This window comes from Athene cunicularia (assembly GCF_003259725.1).
Source record: "Athene cunicularia isolate RWA chromosome Z unlocalized genomic scaffold, athCun1 chrZ_part1, whole genome shotgun sequence".
In the NCBI taxonomy this organism is placed as follows: domain Eukaryota; kingdom Metazoa; phylum Chordata; class Aves; order Strigiformes; family Strigidae; genus Athene; species Athene cunicularia.
In genome coordinates this window covers 10,920,373-10,933,435 of record NW_020799142.1, presented here as the reverse complement: position 1 = coordinate 10,933,435, position 13,063 = coordinate 10,920,373, and the positions used below count along the sequence as shown (strand labels likewise).

The window sequence follows — 13,063 nt, the reverse complement described above, 5'->3', positions numbered from 1 at the left end:
TGTTTCTCCTGTGAATCTTTCTTAAGACAGAACTTGTGCTGGCTTTGGTGTAAGCTTATTTTAAAAGATCACTGTAGTGTAGGGAGTAACTGAAGGTGTTAGTACAAATGGTTTTTACTTTTTTATAAAAACAGCAAAATTAGCTGAAATTACAGTCACACTTGGAAGCTTTCTTTTTTTTCTAAACTACAGCCAGTCATTTGATATGATAGAACAGTTATGTTTTCTCCATCATATTTCAACATCTGTTGAACAAGAGTCTGCACAGCACATGAGAGCACCATAGTGTGTAGATGCTATGCAAGACATGCTTCTGTGTAGAATTTTCTCATTGCATACTTTCTTCCTTCCTCTTAAGGAAGGAGAACAATATTTTTAGGGAGGTGTCTAACACAGATGCAATTTTTAATTTGACCACCAGGTAATATAGGCTAGTTCACCTTTGAGAACAGCGTGCATGTATTATTTCATTTAACTCAGTAACTACTTCTAGCTAAACTCTGTGTGAAGCATGAGCTTCTGTTTCCTTCTGTGCTTTTCCATTTTGACAGTGCTGTGCTTTTGAAGTGAGTACCATACACTGGGATTTAATCTAAAAACTGCTACTGTCAGTTATTTCAGTGAAACAGTCAAATAGTTCCAAAACAGTAAGACCTGTGTGAAGTTTCTCATCAGACTGATTTCAGTTAAGGGAAAAGATAGATCCTATTCAGAAATTGAGAATCCTGAATTTGAACTCCTGTGTCTCCAAAATTCAGTGTTCCGGTGGCCTTGGACTTATGCAAAAATATGACTCTTACTATCATAAAATTTTAAATAAAAATGAAGGATAGCAATAGTCTTAAAGAAATTCTTGAGCTTCTAAAGTAGATAAGCAGGTTTTGAGGAAAGTTGTATTGCTGGAAACCATTTCTATATGAATATAGTCACAAAAAACCCACTGTTTTGTTTCAGCATGGTGTTTAGTGTAACCTAGTGGCAAGAATTCCTAATCACACTTTGAAGGCTTGGATTCTCTTCCCAACTGCCACCAGCTTGTACTGTGAACTTGAACACATCACTTCTGTGTTTCTGTTTCCATTCCTGCTCTGTTTGTTTTGTAAACTTTTATTGGTTTTGGAACAGAATCTGTATCTTATGTTTCTATGACTATTCAGTCTACCACAGTGGCGGTATTGAACAGCATTTAGTATCAGGTCTGTATTTCTTGCACAACAATTGTCTTTAAACAGTATTTTGTTTAACTTGTTACTGAACACGGTCATATACAAGTATGCAAATAGTCTTTGTGAATGTGTTAACTTAGAGTGCACAATGTTTTCTCAGGTTCCGGTTGCCAGAGCCAGCATTCTCTGGCTCATCGGTGAGTACTGTGAACGGGTTCCAAAGATCGCACCTGATGTCTTGAGAAAAACAGCCAAGAGCTTCACTACTGAAGATGACCTTGTAAAGTTGCAGATCTTAAATTTGGGTGCAAAACTCTATTTAACAAACTCAAAGCAGGTAAGCTTAAACTCAGAAATGGATGTATTTAGAGTCATAGTAGGTTTTGTACAGTCTGTATAGATTAGTGGTGATTTTTTTAATGTAAGTAACCAAAACTAGTCCATATTATACTATGTAGAAAAGCTAAGCATCAGTTTTCAAGAAATGTCATTGTAAGTGTTGCATAACCCTTTATTCAAATACAGTAATGATGATAAAGCAGAAGAAACTGTCTTCTGAGATGCCTACTAAATGATGGATTTCATCAAAGGGTGTTTTTCTTTTTTAGTTTTAGGTTGTGGAAAAGTAAATTGTCTTCTCAAGTGGTCAAGCCATTCATATACAAAATTCTAACAGAGTAGATTGATGACTTCGATTGATTCAAAGCTCCTTCCAAACTAGAGTATGATGGTTTTGCCTTTAGGACTTGGCAACACTTTTCCTGTATGTACATCCTTATTCTCAGGAATAACTCTTCTTTACTCACTCGGTATTAAAACATTTATTTCTGGAATTACTTCAGTTCCTAAAAAGTCCAGCCATTTTTCAGTTGGATTTCTCAAAACTTGAAGGCAAATCTTGTACACTTTACTATATTGTCAGTCTGTCCACCTCTTCTCACCCCCATGTTTTCTCCCTCTGTGTCCTAACCCACCACATAATACTTTTTGAAGTCTTTATCCCTTTCATCCAAGGTCAATGAGTTGTGAAAATCTCAAAGATACAATGTTACTTTATTGAAAAGTAGTGGTAGGTTAGCCTGGAGAGGCTCAACACCAACCAAACAGATTAAAAGAGCTCTTTCACCAGGTGAGGGACAGACAGGTAAAACTCATCTGTTAAATCTTGTTTGGAGAAAAGCACAAAATTCTGGAGAAAATAAGACTCTTATTTTTTCCCTTTCTGTAAATATTTTATTTGCTGATATTTTCCCTTATATGAATTCTATAAGAATTTCCATTATCCTTTAAATCCTATGATCACCCCATGAATTTTCAAAGGCTGTATATAATTTAATGAAGAGTTTCAAGTTCAATCCTACCTGGATGAATATGAATAAGAACAACTTTCCTCTAGTTGTCTATGTTGTTTGGTAAACTTTCTTCCTTTTTTCATCATTTAGGGACATAAAAATCCTTATGAATGTGCTAGATAGCTAAATGGAACTCATGTAGGAGGACAAGATGTTATGCAGAAAATGTCATCTAGTTGCTTTAGCTGTTTCTTGCATATAGCAGGAAGAATAAAGAGATTTTGATGGGTTTCTGTTGTGTAACACAGTAGGAGTCCCACCAGAAAAAGTCTTTAGTAGTTCTAATGTGTACGTAGATATGTCAAAAGTGGTTTAGCACAATAGGCTTATGTATCTAAAGAATCAAGTTACTGCAAGCTAATGATGTCAGAGAGGACAGATAGCTTCTTTCTCCCATTATAGAGCCTCCTCTGTTGGCGATACTTTTATTATAAAATTTTTCAAGTGAGTATCTACCAAAAGGTTAAGTGCTGCTAACATAGGGTAGGCATTTAATCCTTAAATACAACTATTGCCACTAGAAAATTCTAGAAATGTTGCTGAAAGATGACTTGAAGTATACTTTTCGTATTAGTCAAACCAAAATGTACAAAAAATGGTAATAGATTCTAACAGTGTGGGGATAAAATAAATTATGTTATGCCTGTATAATGAGCATGTCCAGATAACAGGCGATGTTGACATATGATAATAAATGCATCATATCATATATCAGAATACTTTGTGTTACTGTTCTATGAAGAAGTCATGGTGTGCAGATTCTGTTATATTTCACCAAATTAGTGTGCTTGCTCAAATAATTTTTGGCTTATGGATATTCCTTTGTTGGAAAAACTGATGTGTATTCATTAGTTTATTTTTTGTTTGGTAATTAAAATTAATTCTTTCTGTTAACTACTCCATGTAGAAAAGTTTCACTACTTGTTTGGTTGCATTGCCATAAGACAAGAAAAAAAAAATAGAGTGTTTTCTTGGTGTTTTCATGAAAACTATTTATACTATGTATGATGCTTGCAAGGAAATTTCCTGCAGATAGGGAGCATTCTTCCATATACGTTTGTTGTGTCTTTATCTGTATTGGATGATATGGAACAGAAATTTTAGGGGAAAGGAAAGGGAGGAAGGGAAAGGATCATGGAAAAAAACAATGCCATTAAAGAAAATGCAGTCTGTCAAGATCAAGTCTTTATCTAATTCCATCAACTCTCACAGAAAAAGTTCCCACCATGATAGCAAGGCCCTCAACTTTTTCCATCCCTGTAGCAATTCACAAGCAAAGACCACTGTGCTTTATGATCTGTTCTGCTGAGCTTTCTGCCATGACAGCCAGGACTCTTGTTTTGTTGTACAGAGGAGAAGTGATAGCACAGGCTGCAGGAGGTATCCCTCATTTAATTTAATTCATGCTACCTGGGAACCCTCCCTTCCAATTCCATTTAGATTGAACAGCATAAGTCCTGCATGAGCGCAGATTGCGTATGCTTTGACTGATGCAGTTGTTTAAAATTTTATATCCCTATGTAGAAATAGTTGCCAGTAAGCTGTGAAATACATAGGGCAAAGTTTTACCTTTCTCAGAGCTAAAACAGTACCTTGGTGGTAAAAATATCTTTTCACAAAACATACTTGGGAACGAGAGAGAAAAGATAAATTTAAAATGTTTCACTGAAAGGTGTTTTTTAACTATGCTTTTGCTATTATTCTTATGTAATGTGACTGATTTCTTCAAATCTTTGGTAGTGTAGGGTATTTTGTGAAATGCTTGCATACATTGCGCTGTATGTGGTTAAAATTAAAACTGTTTTTTTAATCTGTGTATTTCACTTACAGGGGTTACTCAGTGTTTTGAAAAAGTATTTTTACATCTTTAGATTGCACATAACAAAATTGACTTTTTTTTATTAATGTATTTTTTTCATTCACATGATTGAAGCTGTGTTACGGTTACAACAATAGCATGATGAACAAGATACATATGCAAGGTTGCTTCTTTGTATAAAGAAAAGATCCTTCTTGACAATACATTTTTAACCCTGCGTTATTCATCTATTCTGAGTTGAAATGCTAAAAATCTATTTCCTTATGATGGCATATTATTTTTTCTCTTTTTCCTGTTTGCTTGTGTATGAAGAAAGTGGCATACTTCTTTCAAATGTATCTAATGGATACAAGTCAGTTCAGCACTGTTGTTCTGGTTACACTGTGTTATTGCTAAGATACAGAAAAAGTCTTCCTGATTTTTTTATATTCTCTTTTTAATTTTAAAAATTTAACTGAATTATTAAAATTATTTAATACATGTTCATATTCTCAGACATCAAATTAGGAAGTCCTATTATGCTGTAAAAAGCTGTGATAATATAAGTTGCTCTCTTACATAAATAAATAAATGACTGATATTACTGGAGGCTTTAAGCTTCAAGAAAAAAATGGAAGAAGTCTTTTATCCTGGTTTTTAGAGGGCATCAGCAGCTTGCTTTTATGAAAAAGTAACAGCTAAATGCACTGCAAATAATTTGCAGTAATCCAGTTCAGTGATTCATGTGTCTGCTTTAATGGGTCATAATTCAGGATAAAGTAACTGAGTGCAGTCAGAGTGCAGACACTGCTTATGCCAGGGACAGTATCTCTTCATAAAACACACCTCAGCAGAAGCAGTTTGCCAGCCCCCTAATACCCTCTGATGTTTTGATGTCCTGCATATTTTTCCGATTAAGTTTTGAGTGCCATGTTTTTAGTTGTATTTCCACATTCATTATCCTCACGTAGACCCTTCAGCGGGTTTGCCATATATGATTATTTTTTTAATGATGCCTTTCTTTCCACTTCAGCAGTTTAATAATCTAGCACATGGCTGCTTCTCAGTACTCAGCATTCACCTCCCCAATACAGAAGAGGACATGTGCTTTGGCTGCAGAATTCCATTTGCAGCTTTAGAAATGCATATTCCCTGTGGAACAACATTTGTTTGACATAACCATTCATTTTTATTACCTCTTTAAATATGTTTATCCAGAGTTATCAATAATCATAAATAACTTGTATTCTGTTCTTGTCCTGTTTTTTTCCACAGACAAAATTGCTTACCCAGTATGTATTAAATCTCGGCAAGTATGATCAAAGCTACGACATCAGAGACCGTACAAGATTTATTAGGCAGCTTATTGTTCCGAATGAGAAGAGTGGAGCTTTAAGCAAATATGCCAAAAAAATATTTCTGGCACAGAAACCTGCCCCATTGCTTGAGTCTCCTTTTAAAGGTATAACTGCCAAAATCATTTGGGAAATGTTCATTGTATAAAGGAATGTGGCAGCCTATTCTATTTCAAAAATGCTCACAAATTGTGTCACTTAGCAAATACAAATGATTAATATGCAAGGGTATTCTCTCTGCTTACTTGCTTTTCAGGAAGAAAGGTTTGCATGGTGCAAACACAGTGCATTTCTCTGATGATAAACCCTGACAAACTGATTCATTTCTATTCATGTGGATTTTAAATTTGATTTAAATAGCAGAAGGTGTGTCTTTTGAGGACACTGTTCTTCAGTTTAGGAGAATAGCTGTAGTCTTTTATCTGGACTTTAATAGAAGATTGTTAATGTGAGTATTGTAAATGTTTTATGAATCTGAAATAAATTGAATATCCATAGATCAGGTTTTTATTATTTTTCTTCAAAATCATAATTTGCCCTGTGTGTTTTCCCAGTCCTTTTTCAAGTAAGAACCATTGTCTCTTTTCTCAAGTTAAAAGGTTATCAGGTTATCTTAATTAAAAATGCTCTGTTATTGAGACAATTTGCAATTTTAATTTTCGTACTTACTTAGTCCCAGTTTTGAAGCTCTAAAAGGAGCTCCATTTTGAAGAAAAACTATTAAAATTCTGGATGTGTTTGTGCCAAGACATGTATATGGATTGTTTAACTCTGCTGTCATTCTTAATATTCACAGTAAAGTAATTTTTAGAGAAGCTACATTTCAGAGCAACACCTCTAAACACACTGACTGATTAGCTTTTTTATTGACCATTATGGGGGAGATTATTGTAATCTATGGACTGAAATCAGTTTTCTGACCTATGAAGAGCTTCCTAGTTTATATTTATTCCATGACATTTGAGGTAATATAATGGCAATTACCTTTAGTCCTGATTAAGATTGCTCTTTGTGGTAGAGCTCATGATGTTTGTGTATTTCTCCCCTCCCTCCTTTTTTTTCATAGATCGGGATCATTTCCAGCTTGGCACCTTGTCTCACACACTGAACAGCCGAGCCACTGGCTACCTGGAGCTGTCCAACTGGCCAGAGGTGGCCCCTGACCCTTCTGTCAGAAATGTTGACGTAGCTGAGCCGGTACGTCAACATCTTTAAAAGTAACTTTGCTGAAGGCACTTGTCAATATAGAATATTAACCTAAAAATACAACTATTTAGATTCTATCTGTATGCTGTACTAAAAAACATTAATGCATGTGAACATGCATGTTGCTTATTTTAGCTTGGAAGCAGACCATTTGGAAATCTACATGATTCTTGCTCTTTTCTTTTCAGTGAGAGGAGTGGATCAGCTGTAGGCCACTTCTGCTTTGCTTGTGGATTAAATGGGCTTTTTTCCCCCTCCATCTCACTTCCAATTTCATACCTGTTACATTTTCTGTGCTGCAGTATGTTATGGCTGTTAATGATGAGTGTAGCTGGACTACCAAAGTAGGAGGTGGGTGGAGGTTTGTTCGTGGTCAAATCCAAGTCTAAACAGAAAAAAGTAGGTGTATAAACAGAAGGCCATGTCAGGGGGAAAAATGATGTATGTTTCAAAGTATAAAGTTTGGGAGAGACCAGGGTTTACATTTCAGATCATCTGGAGAGAATTAGGAAAGGTTATAATATTAAAACATAACCTGTTAGTGCACTAACTAGTCTTTTGTTGACATTACAGGGCTGGTTGTCTACTACCAATAGCTTTTTGTTACTAGATTGTAAACTGAAGCAAAGTCACGTTCTGGTATTGGAATTGTGATTTACGCATCAGGTACCAGAGTCCTACTAGATGTCAGTGAAAGCTATTGAACAATAACAGAAATATAAATGTAATGAAATGTAGTGTGCTGATGGTGCTCCTGGAGGTATGTCATTGTAACAGGTATACTCAGAAAAGCACATGGTCCTTGCCATGAGCCAACTTCTACAGTAAATCGCACATTAATTAACTTGCCTATTAGGCATAGAATGGGTAGAGAAAATTGTAAAAAACAGGTATGCCTTGCAGAACCCAGTGAATACCAATGTGGTAGAACAAGCATTTCTCTTTAGTACTTTAATATTACTTGTCTATCTTCTTGTATACTTTTCAGGAAAAGAGGTATTTGTGTACAAACTTCTGAAAGCTTTTATGGGGAGAATCTGAAGGCAATCAGCTCAAGCAGGGGATTGTAAATGATAGGGTTGGCATGAAAGAATGTGTAAAGGTGCCAGCGTCCATAAAAACAAAACATATTGCAGGAAATTTATCAAATGGAATAACATCCATCTACAATATAACAGAAAATATTTCCCTCCAACCATTTAAACCTTAAAACAAACATGAAAATCCTTTTCCCATTATTTTCTGTAAGTATTTTCTTTGGAGAATGGTCATTTCATTGTCATTAATTTTATGGTTCCTCTAATACTGCATGTACCTACACAATGTATGTGAGTGAAGCTGAGCTGTTAAGCTGCAATCCACAATTAAATTTTCATTTATATGCAAAAGAATACTGGCTTTTTAAAATACCAGTTGCTGGTTGGAGCATTACAAGGCTTTAGCAGCTTTTGGTGTTTAAGAGGAACCCAGTGCATCTCTAGAGCTCTACACCATTGCAAGTCACTGTTCAAGCTGTTTCAAAAATTAGTCTTAGTCCAGATCAGAGCAGTCACCAAGGCAGACCTGTACCACTCTGTTGATATAGTTGTCTGTCTATTTGATATTTCCTGGCCTGAGTTTTTCTTCTGCTTCTCTAGTAGTATAGGAGGATATGGGAAGAAAGGAAGTCTGGCCAAAATATTGGCATATTCTGGTGTTCTCTTGGTAGTAAGAATTACTTGTATTCGAAGAATTGCAAAGGAAGTCAAATATAATTCCTTTGTGGCTGCTGGGACTTCTGCTGCCTAGTGGGTCCACATCTGTTTTCCCCTTAAAACTTCAAATGATAGAGGTGATGACTAGCCATAATTACCCTTCATTCTAGTCATAGGCTAAACACAGCTGGATCTGGAGATAAAACTCTTGGAGTTCAGGTTCTTTTGACATAGAAATTTATTTATGGTTACTGATGCTTTTAATCTGCCTTAGTAAATCTTTTTCTAGACTCTCTAACAGACATATCTCTCATTTTATAGGTATGTTCTCCTTTTAGTTCTCCTAATTGTGTAAAATAAGAGAAATTTAATAGTTTCTTGCTAAGAGGATTTATTTAGAAACTGGTTAATACTACTACTGCGAGTCGTTTTTTTTGCTGTGTTGTGCGTATATTTTTGTATTGCTGGCTGTAAAAGTAAATTTGTTGAAATTTATTTACAGACAAAGGAATGGACTGGAATTCTAGGTATAATTAAGAAAGAGAAACCTATGGAAAAGTTCTACTCTGAATCAGAAGAGGAGGAAGGTGAGTGTACCAATACCAGTTCATCAAGTAGGTGTTTGGGAAGCAACTTGCATCTCCACTGCCTGGAGAACTGTATCTTCAGAAATGGCAGCTACTTAAAAAGAATTAACAAAAAATCAAAAAAAGCCAGAGCCACATACAAAGTCAGAAAATCAGGGGAAAATTTTACATTCACTATAGTTGTGCGGTAACTGCTAATTTTATAGATATGGCTTGTATGTTTAATAAATGAGTCTCTTTCCTTTGTTTCTCAGTTTAAAAAGCTGGCATAATATTTTCAACCTGCTTTGAGTCTACCAAGAGTAGTAAGTGTTTGTAACTCCAATTAAAACAAAAGGCACCTAACTTTCTGAGGGAAGAATGCCCATATGTGTGGTTGTTGAGAACCAGAAGTCTTGAATGGTTTTTGTAATTCATTGTCGATGAAGTACGATTTTGATAGCATGTGCTGCTGTGTTAATAAATGGCCGAACTTGTTTAGCTGTGTAGTCTTTTATGGCATTTATTCACTAAATTATGTTGTAGTATTGCTCTCAAGTTCTACACAGTGTTTTCTATTTATTATAATGGGAGTGATTATGGAGAAGATAACTGACAGCTGCCTATCAAGTTCAGTGAGCAAAGGTTCTTTAGAACAGTCTCCTACTTAATGCCAGATAGGCGGTTCCCCAAGACAGCTGCTTCAGCAGATGTTAATATAATTCAGGTGTAGTGAAGAACATCATTCTCATAGGTCCAGGCTTTAGACACAGAAAATGTTTATCATTAGAGACTTAAAAGAATTATCAGCATCCATCAGCATCTAGTTGAATAAAGAGGAGCACCTTAAAATCTGAATATGGAGCTTTTCATCTCATTCCTACACTGAGGAAATGCAGAAGTGCTTAGGAATTGTATCACTGAAATTAATGATCTTTGAAGCAAGAAAATAATCTATTCACTTCAGATATTTGAATATTTGGTAGCTATATGATTAATTAGAGGATGAATAATTTGTTTAAAGCAGTGATTCAATCATCATCACTATCAGTATTCAAGAACAGATTATCTAATTAAGCAACTGGTTGAAAAAATAATCTTGCAGTTAAGTGAATGTATAGATTAGAGAATTTGAGGTCATCTCTAACTCCTGATAAGGTTATGTAATTCTGAAGAATCCACATGTAATTATTTCACTATTAGTTTTTCTAATTTGATAAAGTATCATCTGTGGGTTGAAGAGGACTAGTCTTTAACCAACAAAATTTTGTAAATGTTAGGGGAAAGTGATACTGCTTGCTTTTGACAAAGGGTAAATAATGCTAAAGCTTGCAATTGGATCTTAAAATACTTAGACATTTCATTTAAAACAAACTTGGATTTGAAAATACTAATTATGTAAGATATTTAGAAAACGAAAGTAAAATTTGTTTTTATTTCAGAGAGTGAGTCTGGCAGTGAAAGTGAGAAGGAAGATAAGGAGGAAAGCAGCAGTGATGAGAGTAGTGGGAGTTCCTCTTCCAGTGAAGAATCAAGTGGCAGTGAATCAGACAGCAAGGAAAGTACTGCGAACAAAACATCTAGAGCTGCTGCTGAAAGGTGGATATGCATTTTTATGGTTTTAGTTTTTCGTGATACTAGCTGTTAAGGCAGTCTTCCTGTAAACAGTCTGCTAAGCCTTTAATTAGGCTTTTTGGGGGGGGGGGTATTTGCTGTCTCCTGTTTCAGTGTATGCCAGTAATATTCATTGTCTGAATGGAATTTTGATTAAACATATTTTCCTTAATCAAACTACTCTTATGTTTGGAATTAATTTCTGACTTCAGTAAAATCTTGGGTGGCTTTTTGAAAATTGATGTAACCTTGGGAGGCTGTATAAGTGATCAAACAATTGTGTGAAACACTTAATTACCTTTTGCAGCAATTTTGCTGAGAGCTAAAATTAAGTCCTTCAACATTTTTCCATTATGTAACTAAGACAATTGATTTTTCTAAATAATATTATATTAAAAAGATTATGATCCAAATATTAGAGGCAAGGACTGTGAAGGGAAACGGTCATAAGATATTTAAGTGTTAGCGCTTTTTAAGATTGCCCATTATCAACAGCATTATCATGTATTAAAGTATCATTAAAATTTTGAGTAATTGGGGCTAATACCTTGGATTGTATGAATCTGTTTCTTCCACTGCTGTCAGCAAGTGGCCTCTGCAGACATGATCGCCCTTTAGTCTGTAGTCTGCTGCCAGCTCACTTGATGAGTTTGCAGCTCAGCTCAGTCGTGGCTGACAGCACTGATTGGGGCGCAGTACGCACTCTGCTCCTTTTATTACAGACAGTAATTAAAGCAGCTCGCCTTGCCACTTCCATAACAAACACAGCATAATGCCCTAATTATGACTTTATTAATTTAAGTCAGAATTTAATGATTTTAAAAGTGATTTATATTGTTTTTCCTGTTCAGAACAAATGAAATCTGTAGGTTAAATTAATACAGGCTTTTCATCATCCCAAAGTTAAAAAGCTAGTTACCAGTAAATTCTTTTCATTAGAATAACATCTGAAATTTTAAGCAGTAAGGTAAACAATGATTACCCATCAAAACTGGCAGATACACAATAAAGTAACACTTTTAATTTTTAAATCTAGTTTTAAAGATAAGCTAAATTGTTGAAAACCAACTTCATTTATATAATGGGTTCACAGTAACTTATTTGTTGATGCAACTACAGCTTCTATTCAATAGCAATTAATAAAATATAGATAATTTTGTCAGTACCTGTGTTAGACATCATGAAGAAGAAACTTTAAACAGTATATGCTAGTGAATTTTTGTTTACCTGATTGACCTCAAACAAGTTTTTACATGTTGTCATATTGAAATGCAATTTTTATAGTACCTTATTTTCCACCATGATTTTAACCATCAGATATGCTGTATTGGACTGTTTTTTTCATGTGTACTCATGTTTCATTTTTAGCTTTGCAAGCTTCATGTTTGCTGCTTTCAAAATAAAATGCTTGGCTAGAATTTGTGGGGTTGATTTCAACTTCTGTTATATGGGTAGGCATTATTAGCATGGCTTAAATGTTAGCACTGATTTTTAATAATTAAATTTGATTTAGGCAATTCAGTTCTAAGAAGTTCTTGAATTGCCCAAACTGTTTCCCTTTCTGTCACGTTAGATTTTTTCAATTCCCCTTCACTGTATTTTTCCCTTCTAAAAATATTGCTATCTCAAACATTAATGCAGCATAGTACATTCTTTTGTACTGCTCCTAAAGCTAAGCAAAAATGTATAACAGCTTAATTTGAGCCCAAAGGGACTCTTAATAATTTAATGGTCTGGATTTGTTTAATTACTGTTAACCTTGTTATCCTTTAAGCACTTTAGTAGCCAATTTATTGTCTTGGGGAGGAAGCTGATTCAGGTGTTGTATGAAACACCTGATTTGGAAGTATAAAATGGTTGTCTACAGATCCAAGAGCAAAGGTTCTTTTTCTCTGTGCAATACTAATTTATCTGCTCCTGATAACTCTTAGAAAACAATTTTCATTTGCTGCCATATTTCTAGGTAGTAACTCCCTCTAATACAAAAGAGTAATCTCCTAATTGGTAGTTATAGTACTATTATAAGCGAACAATTCAGATTTTAATACTATTCGGAGGCTGTTAGCATGGAGCAACATAATCCAACATTGCCAAGAATTTAGCAGAACTTCACTGTGCAGAGATTAATGTCTCAAGTCCATTAGCTGTAAGATACTCCATATGACCAAAAATGTCAGCATGTAATTGCTCTCCTGTATAACGTCTTTAATGGGTTGAAATATTTGTAGATATTGTAGGTCTTATTTCTAGGTGGTCTGATTTAGAAGAATTAACGAAGAAGTAAATTCAGTGCACTGCTTCCCCCCCCCCCC

General features: G+C 34.9%; 1 protein-coding gene across 4 annotated transcripts in view; it reads left to right on the top strand.

Annotated features, from left to right (window-relative positions):
• AP3B1 (adaptor related protein complex 3 subunit beta 1) overlaps window positions 1-13,063 on the top strand; it is a 150,842-nt gene that overhangs the window by 75,961 nt on the left and 61,818 nt on the right. For all 4 annotated transcript variants that reach the window (XM_026865898.1, XM_026865895.1, XM_026865896.1 and 1 more), the window contains exons 15-19: window positions 1,327-1,503; window positions 5,592-5,778; window positions 6,738-6,868; window positions 9,074-9,185; window positions 10,580-10,736. In XM_026865898.1, coding sequence (XP_026721699.1) covers window positions 1,327-1,503; window positions 5,592-5,778; window positions 6,738-6,868; window positions 9,074-9,185; window positions 10,580-10,736 — 764 coding nt within the window. The remainder of the gene's footprint in view (window positions 1-1,326; window positions 1,504-5,591; window positions 5,779-6,737; window positions 6,869-9,073; window positions 9,186-10,579; window positions 10,737-13,063) is intronic.